We start from the raw sequence: 19369 nt of genomic DNA on the forward strand, positions 1-19369 counted from the left end.
CGAACCACACATAACCTCAATAGTCCTAATAGACTCTGTTATGTGATAACAAGGCCGCACACTGAGATTTGGAAGATTTCTACAGGGCTTTTGGACCAAACCTCTGGCAGAGCCAGGCACGGTGCAAAGGACTCTGCAGGAAGGAGGACTACCTTACACAGCAACCACCTGTGCTAACGTCCAACTGCAGCAGGAACGAGCACCTACACTGCATTTGCTAGAAAGATTCCTGGTTGCTCCACTCCAGTCTGTGCTTCTAAGTTGGCTGCTTTCTAATGCACTGCTCCAACACAAAACTTCACTACGGGAGGTCCAGCCACACTGGAAAAGTCCTTTTCTTAGGTCAAGCCCCAACCTGATACAGACAAGAATTCATTAAATATTTAAACACAAGTCCTGAATGGCACAGGTGAACTGATCCAGAAAGCATTTTTCTCATCATCTTTCCTAAAGAAAAATTTACGTACTCTAGTAAGAAGTCTTGCATTTAATCTGGAACATAAATCATGCTATAAAGAAACTATGGAATGTTTTTCAGATGGGGCAATTCAATAAATAAGAGTTCAGTGATGAAAGTGTTTCTAGATCTCCTACCTGTTTTCCAGAGCAGGGACCTTAAGCATTTACAAAAATTCACACCATCTTTCTTCTTTACTGCAGTAATTATTTCATTATTTCAGCTTAATCGGTGTCAGTTCTCACTTTTAATGTAGACATATATTTGTAATTCTCATAATATCAGAGGAGAAAAATATACTATGCCCAACTTCACAATACGGAACACATGACAGGTGTTTTAGTTGGATTGACAGGAAGACTTTGGGGAATTATGCAAACCTTTCTACCCTACTATAAACTTCCATATGAGAAAAGAGGAGAGGAAAAAATTTTCATTTCACAGTGGTTTATAAAATAACCAATATCTGTTTTTTCCAGAAAAAACAGACACTAGTAACAACTGCACTGACTTGTATGCAAAGCCCCAGGCTATGGTACTGCCTAGGACAGTTAGGTACTCTCTACTACTATATCACAGAATCATATTCTAACAATACCGGAGGATAACTGTGCTGCAACCAAGCAGACACCAACAGAGTCCTTTGAGGAACAGGCAAGAAGTGAGTCAGACTGTATTTTAAAGAAAGGATGAAGTGGCTTTTGTTTCCCTTTTTGTACTCAAACTTTTAGACTGTTTCAATACTCATACAAAGCACTCTTTCAGGATAAATCATTGAAGTGCTTTTTTTTTTCATTTTCACAGTTTTCTTATTTGCTCAAGGTTTCAACATGGGTTGCTTTGCTCTATGAGCAATAAGATGAAATTTAAGGCTTAATTGCTGCATAGGAACTAGAACAGAAACAATGCTTGCAATCTTATTCTGTGTACATTTGATGTTCACCCACATAAAAATCTAATTCTGCACAACTGTGAGGCAATATATAGGCAAAACACTAGACTTCATATCCAATATCAAATCAACACAGAATGCTGGCTCCATTCCAAAAGACCAAAAAGACACACACACAAAATAAAAACCCAACCCAAAACCAACAAACTCAGAGCTCAGCCTTTAATCACTGCTATGAAAACAGGTTCAGACACAAAGGCACAGGCCTGTGCACATTATTTTACGTAAACCTGTTATATATGGGCAACTCTCACTCCTGAACTTACCAAGGCTGCTCTTCCTTGAAATATCAACGTCCAAGAATTTCAAAGCTGCCTTTGCCACTCCTGTACTAAAACGGGTGCTACACGGTCAGCTGACCGAACGTACCACCCCATGAAGAACTCGCAGTATCCCTGCTGTGCAACCACTTTTATTACGAAAACTTTTGGTCATGCTTATATCATGAAAGGCATTTTCAGAGCCTATTCTACCACACAGGTTAAGACTGCAGTTACACATAAAACTGTCTGCAGAGAAGAATATAAGGGGGGGTGGGAATCATAAAACTTTCACCCATTTTTCCACCAAATTCACAAAAGTATCTTCTTAATAGGGTCTAGCGGACTCCAGCACTAAAACTTCTTTATTAATAGTGGTCCTCATATTTTTATTTTAAAGACAATCACCTGCTTATCGGGGATTTCTAAGTGCTAAAAGCTAAGTATTAATCATATTTGCCTTAAAATTTCATTTTTATTTTTTAATGCTTTATGAAATGGCCCTCATATTTTCTGTTACAGTTCTCCTCTCTTTACTTAGCTTCTGTCTAAAGCACTGGTGGTTGCTATGGTAACTTTGGCTTTTTTCCCCACTGTTCACGCAGGTTTTCATCACACCCAACGACTTTTTTTAATCTTATCTGCTCTGTAACAATAGTTCCTCGACTAAGGGGCTGCATACTGTACCAGATGAGAAACCTGCTATTTCACAGTAGTAACTGGAAAAACAGTAAGTTTTGCTAAATTTTTAAAACTAGCAATTGAAATGGAGGTTTTCTGCTTTGTTTTTTTAATGTCTGAAAGAAATATATTCAATCTGGACATTTTTCAGGTAAAATATATGCATCAATGCACCATTACCTGTAAGATAAAGCAATATTTATAAATAGTAACACTTAAGGAACAAAAGACCTTGTGTGGTAACTTTTTGTGAAAGAAAATTAATCACTATTGTTTCATGTAGACTAAGCAGGACAACAAAATAAAATGAGAACCACGTCGTTTTCTGCAATCGCTAAACGTGCTTAAGCTCCACACTGCCTCTGCAGATTAACATCAGTTCAAATTTCCTTGTCACAGAAGAAAATACTTCTGATCACGTTAATAACTTATTTCTTAAGAGTTGCACATAGTCTGTTATCAAGTTGGTCTAAAACCTACAGGAAACAATCCGTATATGCAACAAACAGATGAAGTAGGTGCAAAGGCTTGAGCTATTTCCGAACACTCTTCACTAAGATTCTACTTTTAAACCTGTTTTTCCAAGAATATCTAAGTTTGAGGCTAAATTCTTCAATGTGGGTTTGTTCTTGAAGTTTTTCTTTTCCTTGAATTAATGCAAAGGGGATGCCCTCTTCGTGTTTTCTATAGGACAATGTAATCTTTTTCTGCTCCAGATAGGAAGCACCTCTCATATGAGTATTTATCACCTTACTCACAAAAAGTAACTGAAAACACAGGGGTTCAGTCAGATCAAGCTGATTAAACAATTAGACAAAATTAATGCAACATACAGGACTGAGCATTTAAAACATACATCCACACCAAGCTACTAGCAACAAACAGATTAACTACCTCATTCATTAAATACGGCCCAAAACTAGCATTCCTGGACTAAAGCTTTAGCCAAATATGGTTACTTGAATCTAGGCCCTAACTTTGGAATGTATGCATGCAGGGCCGTGTTCAGTACAGTTCAGCAGAGTAGGCTATTGAAAGAACCTCTGGTAAAATTAATTCAACTTTAATACTGTTGTCCTCTTAAGCAATATCAATAATAGGAGTAAAACACAGAAGGGATTTACAGGCTAAGAAAAACCACTATTTCATAGAATTCAACCCTGAGAACGATTTTGCATTAGTTGGTTTGAGGATGGGGTGTGTTCCATATCCACTTGCCTCAACAATAATAATTCACCTTTTTGTCCTATATTATGGATATGGACATTTTCCTTAATTTCAGGCTTTATAACCAGAAACACATGATGTTTTTTTGACGTGGGTAGACGACTAACATGTATATTGCTGTTATTTCTGATTATATTGATTTCCTGATTCCCTCCTCTCCTATTAACTTTTTTTAAAAATTCTGTTTGAAAAGAAGCATATCTAAAACTTACTCTTTTATTTTACAAGGACAACTACCAGTGAGAATAAATAATCTACAATTTGCTTCATTTCAGCAATTTTGTTTCTTTTCAAATTCCTGGTGAAGTTAGTTTTATTACATAATTATTCTTTTGTACCATTCTGATTACATTTAGCAAAATAATCTGATTACTAGATGAGCACAGTAGGCACAAAATACAGTAATACATTAATTATTCCCTGTTTCAATTTATATTACTCTAGCTTTACTGAGACTTCAGTTTGTTACCATGTGCAGATTGCATATTCATTTGGCACATTAAAAGGTGGTGGGATTTCCTTTCTAACAATATCTATATAAGCCATAGTTTCTACAGCTTTCTCTTGTGCTCGCAGCCAGTTATAGGCAACAGTTGCATAGCGATTAGATCTGTTCCATAGCTGCATTTTATATCATCACTGACATATAAAATGAGCTTCCTCCCCGCCTTTCCTTCCCAGTCTCAACATGTCTTGTAAAGGACTTCATGTTACATCCAGAGAAAGAGAAAAGAAACAGTTAGAAACCAGTAAGAAACAATTATCTAGGATATCTAAAAACTCAACTAAGTACCTCTTGGGTGATGTATTACCAAAAATAAATTCCATGTCACACTACCAATCACTATTATGCTAAGGCATCTCTTGCATCTATTATTACCAGCCATAAAACTCACATATGTGTACACAAAATTCAATACAGTGATAATCTTTCAAGAACTGTGCTGTAATTTTAAATGCTTTATATTTAGTGTTAGATGAATTTAAGAACAGTCATAATTTGGCACATAATTACCAAATGACTCATGGATACTCCCTCATGAGGTTAAAGAAATAATTATGTTTGTATAAAACACTGATAGTGCATAATAATAAGAATTTTGTGACCAGTAATGGAAGCCCTTTATTTGCAGAATATGTACACCACCAGTGCATTTATTTTTTTTCCCACACTCCACCACCAAGCCGGAAGCATGTTGCTCTCCATAACCTTTCAACAGCCACCAGTGTTGCTGAAAGCATCCCCAAGTATGGCAACTGGGGAAGCTGTTTTCATGGTGTTTTTTATATGTTTGCTCATTAGTTACAGAACAGACAAACACACATCACTTAATATACAACAGTTATTACTATGAAATATTTAGAGCGACCACTGACATAAACTACCTTTGAATCTATGGCATCTGAAGTCTTCCTGCCACAACTAACATAATACTTCCTCCTGTGCTTCCTAAATTACTTCATAAACCCACAGATTAATATGCAGTCTAATATTTTTTAATAGTGCCATTAGGTTTGCAAACCATGTAGAAATATTCTATTTTAAGGACAATTTTCCATCTAACCATATTTCTTGTGCGCATACACAGTTTCCGGTTTTAAAACATTACAGCAGAGTGCAGATTTATCTGTTTTACAGATACACCATATATTTTTATGGAGATATTTGTAAAAGCTCCTAAGCATCTATTAAGATAGAAGTCAGCTCAGAATATTTTGTAATAAAGTACCTATTAGTAAAAACTGTATCAGAGGGAAACCACACACAAAGGAAAAAGGAACTAGGGCACTCTATTTGACAGCTAAGGAAGAAACAGAGGTTACGTCCTCTATGGCTGAGATTTAGAGCAGTTTCACTTAGTGGCTGTTCTGCTCCAATTCCCCAGATAAAATTTAGACCTACAGCAAGCAGTCTTCATTCCTATTTTATTCTAGCAGGAAGTCATGGTTCAGACTCTTAAGTAACCAACAGAAAAAAAAATACTAGTCAGTGGGGAACTATGAAGCTTAAATATTATGTTACAGTTAAATTGAGATAAACCTTACAGTAACTACAGGGTTCGTTATATTCTCACAAACTGAGTCCTAAATTGCTAAATATGTAGAGATGTAACTTTTTTCCTACTATTTCAAACAGAAAAATATTACTGAAATTTTAGAGCAGCTGAAACATGCCTATGGCAACATGTCTCACTTGCAGGCAACACAGGACCCAAAATCATCCAGAAATACAAGTAACCCTTTCTGATTTTTATCTCACTCAAATTATTTAATATAATTATAATATTATAATGCACCACCTCACCTGTCAAATTTAAATAGCTACTGTGGAACTACAGGAAAAACATACCCTTATCTGCTTCTTTCATGCAGTTTACACTCAAGTAATCTTTCCGACTGCATAGAAAATCTAACCATTCCTAGCCTTCAGAGCGCTGTGCTGCTCAGGAGGAAATTCAGATGTATAATCTGCAAGCCAGATTTGTCCCTAGTTTAGGAAAGCTTCTGCCAGCAGAACTGTCGCCCTGGACTGCAGCTCCAGGAAGGCAGCCATGGGGAAAACATATTGGCACCACGCAGCCACAGCCCGCCTGTCCTCTTAAGAGCCCATATGGGGCCTGCGCAAACTGGAAAGCAAGTCGTGCAGTCCAGCAGGACGCCTTCAGCCACCCTGGCTAGCACATCCTAGCCACAGATTAACTCTGCCCCCTCCATGATACGGTGCCCTCAGTGAGGAGCAGAAAGACCATCTGTTCTCTCCTTGCAGTTAATCTCCCTCCCAGCGAGGGCAGCACGGTCTGCGGTGCCAGCAGAGTACAAGTTACACAGACTAACAAACTACCTGGGACCAGCTACGGTATGGATACGTAATGTGGGATACACATTTTAGTGGCTTACTCTGCAAGCCAATTTGGCTTTTCTAAGCAGAATAAATGAGCCAGCCTTGGCTTAAGAACATGCAATGTCCCAGGCCAGCAAAACCACTTTCAGTAATGGTTTACTTGATGGGGGTACTCAGATTCCTAATGGAAAATGTGAGTTCAAACTTCTTGCAGAATAAGAACAAGAGGAAGCCCACTCCTACAAATACCCTTCCACACACCTTCTGAAGCTGTGTGCATCCAAACATCTGCCATTTATCATTCATGACTGGAAAACCAATAGTCTAATAATTTTTTTAAAATATTGAGATAAGAAACAAAATAACAGAGAAAAGATACCATCAATTTAAAGATTATAATCTGTTGAAGATTATTCTAAAATATTAGCAGTCTTCCTTATCTGTTGATCAGAATGTCTAAAATCGTACATGGCCAGTATTATTCAGTCTTTTCCTCCACATCTGGTCCCTGTGGAATTGATTTTTTTGGTATTTTTTACATAGCAATTACACAGAGAATTACACAGAAAATACCACTGTAAAATTAAAAATCCAGCAACAAGAGGCCGGAGGAAGGTGCAACATGGTCAATTTTTTCAGTGTCTGATCAACCATTCCCTTTGTATTGGAATAAATTTGTAGGTCAGCTAGACTTCAGCAACAGGGTTTCTTAACCAGTAGGAACAGAACTTAAAATAGCTATCATATAATTCAAGGAACTCATGCTAAAGCAACTGTGAATACCAATACTCAACATTTATTCTTCCCTTACCCATAGGAAAGGAAATCCTAGCCCCCACTGTGATCTTGCCTTCTCTTGGGAACTACTGGATTGAACTATTCATGCCTGAACTCTTGGCAGGGATGGCATGGAAAAGCACTCTCCCTCTCCAAATTTGCTTCTATATCCTCATTCCTGCCAGACACCAGAATGCTATTCCCTAAACAATACTGGTGGTTTCAATTTATATTTTTTGGAAATCCTATGATTTGAACTATTCCCGCATCCATAAGAAACATAAATATAGTTTGGCTATAAAAAACATAGTAATTTCAGTTTGCAATGAAAATACATTTGTTCCATTTATGATATGAGAATATAGTGCTTTCAGTGGTAATAAATTCTAGTGCTATATTACAAAATATGAACACGCCTCTACACATATACACGTTCATTTCACGAAAGAGAAATTCTGCCTGTCTATATGTTCCAAGTTAGATTTGACCTCTAGGCAGATGACTAAGGTGTTTTCAGGCTTTTTAGTTGTCTTTCAATGTTATGTAAAGTTATGGCCAATTTACTCTTGCTTTTTTAACAGTAACTGGCACAACGGAGGTGGATTGTCACCATTCTATGAAAGCTGAACATCCACAGTTGCCACTATATTCCCTTGCAGCTCCAGAAACATCTGAACAGTAACTGGTGACAACGGAATTAAGTTTGCTAAGATTCGAAAGACACTACAGCATATCCAACCCCTTAACAGTTATTCTTCCAACTCCCTTTGTATCTCACTTTCCTCTTTTTTTCTTTTTCAGCTTCAGGAGATACCAAACACACTATTGTGTTTCATTACCTTTTGTTTGTTTCTTCTGGTATTTACCAACACCAACCTTCTGTGCAATCATGGTCTCCTACCTGCAAAAATGCTGAGTAAGTTCCATTTTGCAGTAAGTTCTTTGTTTATAGAATTACTTTCTTCTCCTGAAAGATCAATCTTACCACAGAGATAATATTCTGCTGACCTACAAATTTCATACAATAATCTTAGCAGTAACTTGGGCACTTTGGTAGACATATTCAGCATCTGTTACTTCCCCTCCCACAGTTTCTATAGATTTGATACCCTTGACCAAGCACAAAAAACAATCTCATTTTGTAAAGTAATATTAAACAGTGTTCAGCAAGCCATCTGTAAATCCACTTCTTTATGTGATTAGAATCGCCTTTTGTAAATTACCTCCAGTTTTCTTTCCATCCTTTGATGCAATTTTTACTTTCTTGCTCTCCTGTTTTGCCAGAAATTTGCACTAGTCTATTCAAACAGCTAACTGGATAGAAAAGAGATGCCTAGCAATAATGCAGTGATTATTTTGGAGTTCAGCTCTTCTCTCACAACTCACATTTCACTTTTTTGCTGAAGAACTAGGGCCCTTAGTATGCTCCCTATGAAGCATAACTTCTCTGAGTGTAGCAGAGCCTTCAGAAATAAGCAGTGCAAGGAAACATCTTACTATCTTCCAGACCATCAGGCAGCTTACCAAAATCAACAATAGGGCTTCAAGGACTTCTATTTAAGTAATAAATTTAATAGCCTCTATGACAAGAGCTTTGGTCCACCAAACACCTGACTTGAGAAAAGTCTGTCCTGTTGGGAGGGCTGGGAGATGCAAATAGAGATCCCTGTATGGTCTTCCAGCCATCAGTTATATAAATGTGTCATGAAGGCAGAATGCCCCTTTCTTCCTCACAGCTCTGGACAAGACATGAATTTTCAGTGGCAGAAATCGCTGACCATCTGGAAGGTAATCCCTCAGGCACTCAAAAAAACAAGCGTAAGCTTTTTCACAACATTAAAACAGGGAAGGACTAAGAGCATTTGCATATGCCTTAATACCATATCAAAAAAAACAGTAATGTTGCTTGAGCCCCAGAGACTTAATAGTTATGTGCCCAGATTAATTTCTGGGGCATAAGGAATGCTAACGTATGCTTGGCCACTAAATTCCAAAGACCTAACAGCCCCCTAATCACTCTTCCAAGCTGCCTGTTTGCTCTTTGCCCCCCATTTTTCTGCCTCCTAGAGATTTTCTTCTTAGTCACACAAAAAGTATGTCTTAACAAACATCAACAGCAGCTCTGGTACTTTTGACAGGAAATAAATAATAGTGATAGACTTTTATTGAAATTATCATGCTATCTCATAGTGCTGAGAGCATGCTAAAATTACATTAAAATATTTCCTGGTCAGACTTATGCCAAATACTACAGCTGTTTGCATGGCCTTCTTGAGCAGTGGCATACAGTACACAACTACAGAAGTAACTGTTAGAACAGACATTAATTTGTATTTAGCACCCAGACAGCAAAGCAGGATCATCAAGCCAAGACCTCCACATAAAGGGTGCTAGAAAGACTAACGAGCACTTCAGGAGACTAGAATTATAGAGCACCCCACTCAGCTGCAAAAATAATAGCAGGTAAAGACCACACAAGGGAGAAGAGGTGAAGAAGAAATAATGAGACAAAGTAAGAATGCTACATAGGAAAGGTGTAAAAAGGAGTGGGAAAGGAAAACAAAATTAAAAACCTAGACTGAACACCCTATGATTTCTGGATATTCTCAGCATCTAGATGATGCCAACATCTACTAGATTTACTTAAGATCTCCTTCTAAATCTGCCATGCAACAATTTTAGACATGTCTGCTACCTAACAATATTATATGTATAAGTCAATTGGCATATGCAAGTCGCTTATGAAGAACACGTACCTTCTGGACTTGATTCAAAAGCTTAAGTTCACAAAAATATTGCCATAGACTCGCAAGTGCTTCACAGCACCTCTGCAGACCAAGAGGTTTGCTTTGATGTCAAAACCTATTAAAATTGTATGTAAGAATAACTATATATAGGTTCAGCAAAGTAGCGTTCTACGAAAAACAATGTGAAACAATAGAAGCACAACCTGGTACTAACAGTCAAAGATTTCTCATAGAAGAAATGCAGGATGCCACACAAAACCCCACTAGAAGTTGGAGGAAGAGGGAAAAATCATCCAACACCAAAGAAAATCTGACTCATGAGCTATAGTTTTGCAACAAAACCTATTTTCTTACAAAAAAACCAAAATCTGGCAAAAAATATGGTCAAAAACATCCTTTCAAATGAACAAATAATATATTGTTCAAAGCTGCTTTTTAAAATACGTTGCTAAATATGGACTGTAATTACTACGCATAACACTTCAGTGTACTTGAAGTCCTCCCAACAGAATTTATACCTGCAGTTCCTTTTGATATTGTCAGTCGTCCTTATTTATGTTATACTGATGTTATATGAATGAAATTGTACCCTCCTATGTAATTTCTCCTACTATAACGTTCATGTTAATTTTAGGTGTATTACCTTGAAAAGTTCTTTTACGCTAACAGGTATAGGAGCATATATGTATGTGCATATGTATATATCGATCTGTCTCTAGGCAAGCCAAGAAAAACCAAACATATTTACAAAATACTTTAAGAAATATACCAATAATATTTGACAACAAGTATTAGTGCACCCATCTTTTTTCATTACTTGTAGGCTATAGAAACATACACGGATCGAAAAATCCAGACTTACAAATGCATTCTGCTCTAATGGCAAGACGTTAGAGGAAATTATATACTACAGGTGTAGCTGATTAGTGTGTTTCATGAAAAGAAAATTATTAAATACATCCAAAGATGCTTCCAGAAAAACAATGCTACCTGGAGTTAACAGCTTCATAATCCCACTCTCAATTCAACACAGGTAAGTGGAGGCCTGCTAATTTATAAGTGCTTTTTCTATTTACACGTTACTCTGAAGCTGAAGTGCATTAGCTCTCCACAAGGTTGCCATCCAGTGGGAGAAGCGGAAGATAAAACAAAAATCTTGCATTATCCCCTCGAATTCACGCCAAACAACAACAGTTCACCTCCTTCTTTCCCACCCCAGCAACAGTATTCGCAAACTGACCACTCGGGGGGTGGGGGTCCCCCCAGGGCCCCGCTCACGCCGCCCGCCCCGTCCCTCGCCCAGCGCCACTGGGCGGCCCGGGCCGGGGCTCGCCCGCTCCAACGCTGCCACCTGCCGGCGCCCGCCGGCACGGGACCGGACGGGCCCCGCCTCCCGCCCCGCCGGGCCCCGCCGGGCCCCGCCGCCTGCAGCTCCCGGGGCCAGCCCCGGCCTACCGCCGCACGGCAGAGCCACCAGAACAAACACAGCCACCCCGATCTTCAAAAGCCTCCGCGTAAGAGTAGGTAGAAAATACAAAGGGGGGGGGGGGAGAAGCTGGCGTAAATCTGTCCCTGACATAACACCAAATCAAGGTGCGAACGAGAACTGGGAATTTCTCAGAGAACAAGAAATTTCGGAATTAGTACTAAAAATTACTTATAAAATTTAAAAGAACTACAACTCTGAGGCACCTTGTGAAAAATGAACTTGTTGATCTCAGAACAAACCCAGCCTTTTTTACTTTAAGAAAAGCCCGCTGAGCTGAACAGCTTCTACCAGCCAGCCAAATTACCTATTGGTTCACAAAGAGCATCCCCATGGATTCAGGAACACACACCAGCAGCGTCACTTTTTAAGCACATCAAACTGAAAATAACTGGTGGACAAGAAGAAGGGACAGGGAAGAGAGAAAAGAGACACTGACACACACACAAAAAATAGACTGAGAGAACATAAGCTGTTAACATACTGCAAATGAACCAATTACTCACAGTTACTCTCTTACACAAGCATTCTTCCCAACACAAGTGGCCAATTTACTTATTTTTAGGAAAACAGTCCCTGCCAGTAGTACCACAATTCTTCTTAACAGAACTATTAAATATGAAGCCCAATTCTCAAAAGCAATGAAACTAGGATGGTTTTATATGATGCTGTCTTTAATTCACTTCTTACTACCCTCAGGAGAAATATTCATCCCAATTTTTACCAACGCTTTCTGCTGATACACATCTTTTCCTCATGACAGGAGCTGAAAAGCAGTAAGTGTTCCAACTGGCTGTGGAGTTACAATCCAAGTTTAAGAGAGACACTCCTAATTTATTAGGTGTACTAAACTCTGCAAGGCTCTCCAAAGAAGCAGGATTTCTTCTACTCCTTAAGGTTTACTTTTTGCACTTTCATGGGGATTTAGACAAAGTACAGTCAGCTGAAGCCCCCAAACCCCTAGACTGTCAGGTTTTCTGCTAAAATTGGCAGCTACAAACCCAGTCAGGACTGCGGCAGCTGCAGAACAAGCCCTTTGAAGTGAACATAGCTTAGATTGAAACTGCTGTGAAGAAAGGGAACAGCAGAGGATTCTTCTTTTAATTTTTTAAAGCTTTTACTCACAAATATTCACCTACTACTATGTGGATAGAAAGAAAGTCTCTTCTTTTGGTTAATTAGTAGTTGTTCTTTGTATGAGTCTCAGCCAAAGCCAAAGGAGACTTCAAAGGCCTCACTCATTAAGTGTCACGGCTTGTGCTCAACATGAAACTGCCAGTTCTGATCTGGTTGCACAGCGATAGCTCACGCTGGCCTCCGGACTGGATCCGTATTACGAAGCCATTGCTAAGCAATTGTGTAACAAAAGAACAAACTTCTATTGAAAAGATTTGGCAAAGTCACAGCAATGGGTGAGATGAACAGTCTGCCAGCAGTACGGTCCCAATACATGCTCATGCCTCACGTGACAGCATCTTCTTTACCCATTATCTGTGTAATCCTTGGTTCATCTCTTTTGTTTGGTTTTTTTTTTTAATGCCCTTGTCTGCACATATGACACTTGCAATTTTAAAACAAACAAATCAGATCTACCACAGACTACTTAAGACTGCGTCAGAGTTGAAATCTGTATTTCATTTTCTGGTTATGCTCCATGACACGAATATTCTGTAGCATTCTACTGCCACCAGTGTGTAAAAGGAAAAAGGTATGAAGCTTTTGTGGGAAGATAAAGAGGAAATTATTCATAAAGGAATGAAGACAAGAGACTACCTCAAATATTAAACCAACAAAATCTCCACGAATTATCTTTTAGGAAAAAAAAAAAGTACCTGAAATGCAATACATAAAAAGGAAAAGACTTAAGATTATGCACAGATTTTGTCAGAATAAAAAACAATCTACACACTCAGGAACCAATGTAATACATCAAAATTTGGTTTAGAAATATATATTTGCGATCTATCAGATACTTCCTGGTAAATACCTCTTGCAAACCCTGAAGGGGCACAAGTTCAATTCTACATGACTTTTCTCCTCTTCACAAACGCTTTTAAAACAATATTAGGCATGAGCAAGATTATTCATTACTAATTTGGCAGAATTATTCATTTTTCAAGAAGCTTGGTTTAGATCTCTCCCAATGACACCAAAAAGAATAAACCAGGCTATGCTAGCCCTGTCTTTCCCTAGCTATTTTATACACGAGTGCAATCTGGGGCATCAACAACCACCACATTCCCAAAAGGTACAGAATGGTTTAACTAACACTGAGAAGTTATGAATATGCACTCACATTCTTTCATTCAAGGGTCACTCTTACATTAATTTGGGACAATCTGGGTAGTATTTATTCAAAGATCACATAATTTGTGAAGTGCTCTGACTTCTTAACAGCCTCAAAAATAGATCTGTGTAATATTTATTATATTCTTTATATAAAACCAGAGTAACTAGCTCTTGCTGAGCAGACTCTCCCAAACTGCATTTTTTAAAAGCATTAACATTTTTAATTACTAACTTCATTTCAAGCCATAATTCTTAAATTTGTTGTAGTGAAACCAATCTCTGTCATACCAGAATTCTGTTTAAGGCATTTATTAAGCACTCCACATCGCTATCTATACAGCTATACTACAATTTTCCAGGACTTTTCTACAAGTCCATACTTTCTTCTCCCCTGAAAACACACGCTCTATAAACTCCTCCAAAGTGGTGACAAGAAACTGAGAACTGAAGTATATTTTTGGAAAACTGATCCGAATACAGTGCAATGAATAACTTAATGTTTTACATGAGACCACTTTAAAATGGTCATATATATTAAGCATGAGGCAGCTGCTACTGTGTGCTTACATTCCAAGGTGTACACGTTCCCAAAGACTCTCTCAAGCTAGGGCAGAACTATTTAGCTATTAAACCAGCATGTTCCCATCCCTTCCATTTTCACAGATTTAAGTTAACTGGAATTGCCATGATAATGTGATACACCTTTCATTAATTATCAGAACATTTCACAAGGATAACATTCCTCTCTGCGCATGAGTGCCCATTTCTCAACATTGCTTCCATGTGTCCAGTTCAGCAGTGTGTCTGACACCTAAGCAAACCTCACTAAGTCAAAGACAGAAAGGCACCAAACAACTCAAAAGATAGAAGCTGAAAATCCCAACCAGTCATTTCCCATTTCAGACCAGTGAAGTAATCCAAAACCTATTTCTCCTTTTAATTGTCTGAAAATTAGAAACCTGCATAGCTAAGTTTTCATCATGGTTTTTGACCAGCAAAATGTCTGTTATTTGCCAAAAGCTTTTTTATTGTTCAGAGAAAAAACAAATTTAGTGTCACTAAATACTATTCTAAACTAAGAAGTCACAGAATTAGCTTAAGATATATATGGTTAGTACTAACACATATGATACAGACAAAAATAAAGTACAAAATAAAATACAAAATACCCTAAACCCAAAGGATATTTTTAATTACGAGGACTAGAGTTACTGTTATCTTTAGAATAGAACAGACTGTTTCAGTTGGAAGGGACCTACAAAGATCCAGGTCCAACTGCCTGACCAACTCAGGGCTGACCATAAGTTAAAGCATGTTATTAAGGGCATTGTCCAAATGCCTCTTAAACACTTGACAGGCTTGCGGTATCAACCACCTCTCTGGGAAGCCTGTTCCAGGGTTTGACCACCCTCTCGGTAAAGAAATGCTTCCTAATATCCAGTCCAAACCTCCCCTGACTATTTTAAAATTAACAAAACTGTTATCCACTAACTTATTCTTTGATTTGAGCAATGGTAAACAACAGGTAGAAAATAATTTGTGTAAATTTAAGGGTTGAAAAATATTTCATCCCTAGTATAGCAGACTATTTCAATCCTTTTTTTTTCCCTCCTAGAGGACAGTATGATGAAACATAAAAGATGCAACAGAAATGGAAGTACAATGCTAAATAAACTCCACAGTACAAGCACATCTTCCTTTACATGTTCCCAATAGGTGGCAACAGAATACCAAAAATACAAAGTAGTTTTTAATCCTTTCTTCATCCGCAAAGTAACCGAAGCCCCGCTACAACTTCTATCAATGAACTTGCACCAGCAGTTTTATTCAAATGAATCGCTGCATCTCAGCAACAGAAATTCTCAGGACAGTTAATCTCAAAAGCCAGAAAATTCACAGAACAGAAAAAAAAGCATTTACTGAAAAGCTAGTTGTTATGAAACATCGATCTGATGGCTTATACTCAGAGCTTATCTGAGGGACTAAGCTATTACAAGTAGAAATCTACAATAACAAAATGTTTCTGCACCTTAAAGCAGAAATGTTAAGGAAGAAAAAATTTTAGACTAGTCTTTTTTTGTTGTTGACATCCATGCCTTGGTCTTTAGCAGTATTTATTTATAAGACAAAGTTTTCAGCTGACAAACACCAACTTTACCAGTAGTAGCAGGTCCATACTAACTCCCTGATTCTTTGCAAGAAATTACAGGAAATCAGAGTAGTTCTTTCCTTGACAGCTGTATGACTACTTTGTTTCTGTGGCAGAGCTTTACAAATCAAGTCAAAATAATGACTACTTACTTGCTTTCAAAACCAGCTAAGTCACCGTCCAAAGAAATTGTCTCTGTCGTGATTTCCACTTTCCTCACACTGCCAAAGAAGTCTGTTATCAGAACATTTTGCGGGTCTCGCTGGAAGAGATCAGTTCGGTGCCCAGGTGTGGAAACGCACAAACTTTTTGGACAGACCTGAAACTGGAAACCAAGATGGACAATCATGTCCTGTCCTTCATTCATCAGTAGTCATATACCTTCCAAAATGAGATCGCTATAAAAAGAAGGATATATGCCACACATAACTTGCATTAATTTCAGTACAACCTCCACAGCTGAGAAAAAAAAAAGATTGAATAAAGACATTAAAAAGCATAAACATCTTGATTATACATTTCAGAAACCTTTACCCTCACAATTACACTGTTTGAGTTTAGAAATGCTTCTGCGAAAGTCAACCATCAATTACATGTAACTGATTAAATTCACAAAAGTATTTCTGAATATAGATGCAGCAATGCTGCTATAACCTTCCCAAAAGCACAAGTGGATATAAATTCTTCATATTTACCAAAGGGAGGCAGGCAAGATTAAACAAGCCTTGAGAAGCAGCTAGTAGTAAAGGCTTCATAAAGAAGCAAGAATTTACATTTTGATTTGAAAGAAAAAAAAACCTCTTAGTCTTATTTCTAGTTTATAGTCTGCAAATTAATGCAGAATTAGGATCCTCAAATATCAAAGGTGTTTTATGTTCAGTAAGTTCACAGAGACATCCTGTAAAACCTACAAATTAGTTCTAAATACCTTATTATTTATTTTACCTATGCTTTTTGTCTACATATTAGATCCACTAAATCCAGCACACACTACAACACCTGGAAGACAAGAACAGCACTAACGAACTGTTTTCAGTGGACTCAATTCTATATAAAGGTACATTTGCAGAAAATAAGTGGACGTAACAGTGGCAGATTTTTTGTAGCATTTACAATATCTTACAGGACAGCATGCCTATTAAATAACAAGACTGATATGTACCCAGCAGATATTCAAGGCAGTTTGAGCACAATGCCTTTTTGCACAAGTCCTACCACAAAAATCTCTAATATTTCCCATCCGGACAGATTCCTTATTTCAAGGGATCTCGTAATGCACATAATGTAACACAAATAATAATTGGCTTCTACTTTTATTAATAATGCTACATAGCTTGAAGTGCCATGAAATGCAGCCCAAGACCTCACTCTCTCTAGCCTCCTTGACGAGATTGGAAAGCTGAGTTCATTTCTCAATCATTAAAAGGCACTTCACAACCACACACACAGCCCTGCTAGACACAGCAGCTAGGCACGAATCCCTGCTAGACAGTTTCATGAGCAAATGTCACTGTCCATTCAACTGTCTCACGCGCAACCCACAGACCACCCGCTAACCGTGCGGGTTATGCGAGTCCTTTCACACTCCAGCAACACCTAACATTTAATGGAACAGATTAATGCACAGGACTATGAAGGATGCTCTTGACATGGGTGGTCATCTTCCTTAATCTTAAATTCTCCAAGTCATTTTCAGAAACAGTTTCATCAGTCACTGGGTCTAGAGCTCAGATACCTAATTACATCATGGGTCAGTTCTTGGAAGGTTGCACTCTTAGGGCAAAACCACAGGTCCTAATTAGCCTCAATTATCCCAGATCATGACTGACAAAACCTATGAGTTTCAGTCCATACTTCCTAGCAGAAATTCTGTGCTCAGCCTGACACAAAATGCACAGGCTTGTGTGGCTCCTTCTCTTAGGACAACAGAGCCTTGCATTTAAAAAGTTTCCCAGAGAGGAAACAATATACTTGACTTTTCTTAACAGAGGACAGATTCTATCTCCTCATTCCTCCCTTCTGCTCCATTACAGTTTCTCTTTCACACCTTGTCTTTTTTGTCTAAGCCTGTAAGCGTACAGCATTAGGCTGCTGGTCCAGGGAGACTTCAGCTCACTTCAACTTTTACCTTAGCTGAGGCATGCAAGCACATGTATGCACTGAGCTTCTTTTTAATGATTCCCAACTCTTTTGTTGGCAGAGTATCCCACAGCTGCTAAAGAAAAGATAGGGGCTGATCAAATCTGTTATCCTCCCTGTGAAGTGAAAATGAACTAGACTCATCAGCATAGCGCTTCCCATACAAAGCCACTTGTCAACGCACACAAACCCTCTTCTTAAATTTCAGTTTCACCAGAATGCAATTTTCTTCAGCTCTGCGCCAACTAAGGGCACAAACCTGAAAACTAAGTCTCGCAAGTAAGCTACAAAAGCTAGGTGTTTTAACCCTCCTTTCTGATGCATAAATCTGTGCTGCAATTATACCACTAAGTCTCTCTTCCAAGCTCTCAAGAGTGTAAGTGTCCCAAAACAACGGCATCAGCACTGCAAGTGGGCAACTGACACTGCACCCAACTATTTCTTACCTGTCCCACAACAATTTATTACCATAAGATGTTGAGATGAACCTTCAACAAAAATGTGCAGTGGCCCTAAGAAGACTTCAGTATCAATAACCTACCTATCCAGTACCAGTGTGAGAAAAGAAAGACTGCAATTACACCACAGCAGACTAACACTAATAACTGAAGTCTTCTGACAAAAACAGAAAAGGCAAATGCTGGCTAAATGAAACACATTTGTTCATGTGTCTAATTATTCCAAATTTTTAAAAATAAGATACTACTCAAATAAAGCCAAACAATTCCCCAAAATGGGAACTTTGTTATCTTGACTTTTCTTAACAACATTTTTAGCTATTTCATGGCAAATTATATCTCATCTAGAAATATATTGGAATCTTATTTTAGAAGTTCAAATGGGTGACATTTCAATTTAGTCTTTACTTTTTTGGAATTGTGATCAAACTGAAAGTCAGTCATTTGCACAGCTTTATGCTATCCCTTAGCAACACAGATGGAGCAGGTGGGGAGTAGGTGGAGTGAATTGTGAAAAAAGATGTCTCATTCTTTGCAGGAATGCAATATCCAAATCATAGGTGGAAGTGAAGAGAAGCTGTTTTAAGAGCAGTTGGAGAAAATAAAAAGGTGATGGGATAGAAGCAGTGTAACAAATACACAGCACTTCTAAAAGAGCAGGCATCTAGCATATCAGAAGATCAAACAACTAAACATTGACTAATAATTTTAAAGCTAGTTAGTGAGCCACTTAATATGTTATCCTGAGTTTGGAAAGCGTTAATTTTAAAAAAATCAGACTTGGATAAGCAGTAGGTCTTTGTTCTTAAACCAGCACAACACTAACAGTACATTCCAGTGCCAAGGTATCTCCTATAACTGTTGGCAAATAAATGGGCTTATAACCTTTACCATGGACTAACCGT

At 38.1% G+C, this 19369-nt stretch overlaps 1 protein-coding gene across 1 annotated transcript in view; it reads right to left on the bottom strand.

Moving 5' to 3' along the window:
- PIGK (phosphatidylinositol glycan anchor biosynthesis class K) overlaps positions 1-19369 on the bottom strand; it is a 71309-nt gene that overhangs the window by 39577 nt on the left and 12363 nt on the right. The window contains exon 9 of the mRNA XM_064455323.1: positions 16020-16192. Coding sequence (XP_064311393.1) covers positions 16020-16192 — 173 coding nt within the window. The remainder of the gene's footprint in view (positions 1-16019; positions 16193-19369) is intronic.

The sequence above is a fragment of the Phalacrocorax carbo genome, chromosome 6 (genome assembly GCF_963921805.1).
Source record: "Phalacrocorax carbo chromosome 6, bPhaCar2.1, whole genome shotgun sequence".
Classification (NCBI taxonomy): Eukaryota; Metazoa; Chordata; class Aves; order Suliformes; family Phalacrocoracidae; genus Phalacrocorax; species Phalacrocorax carbo.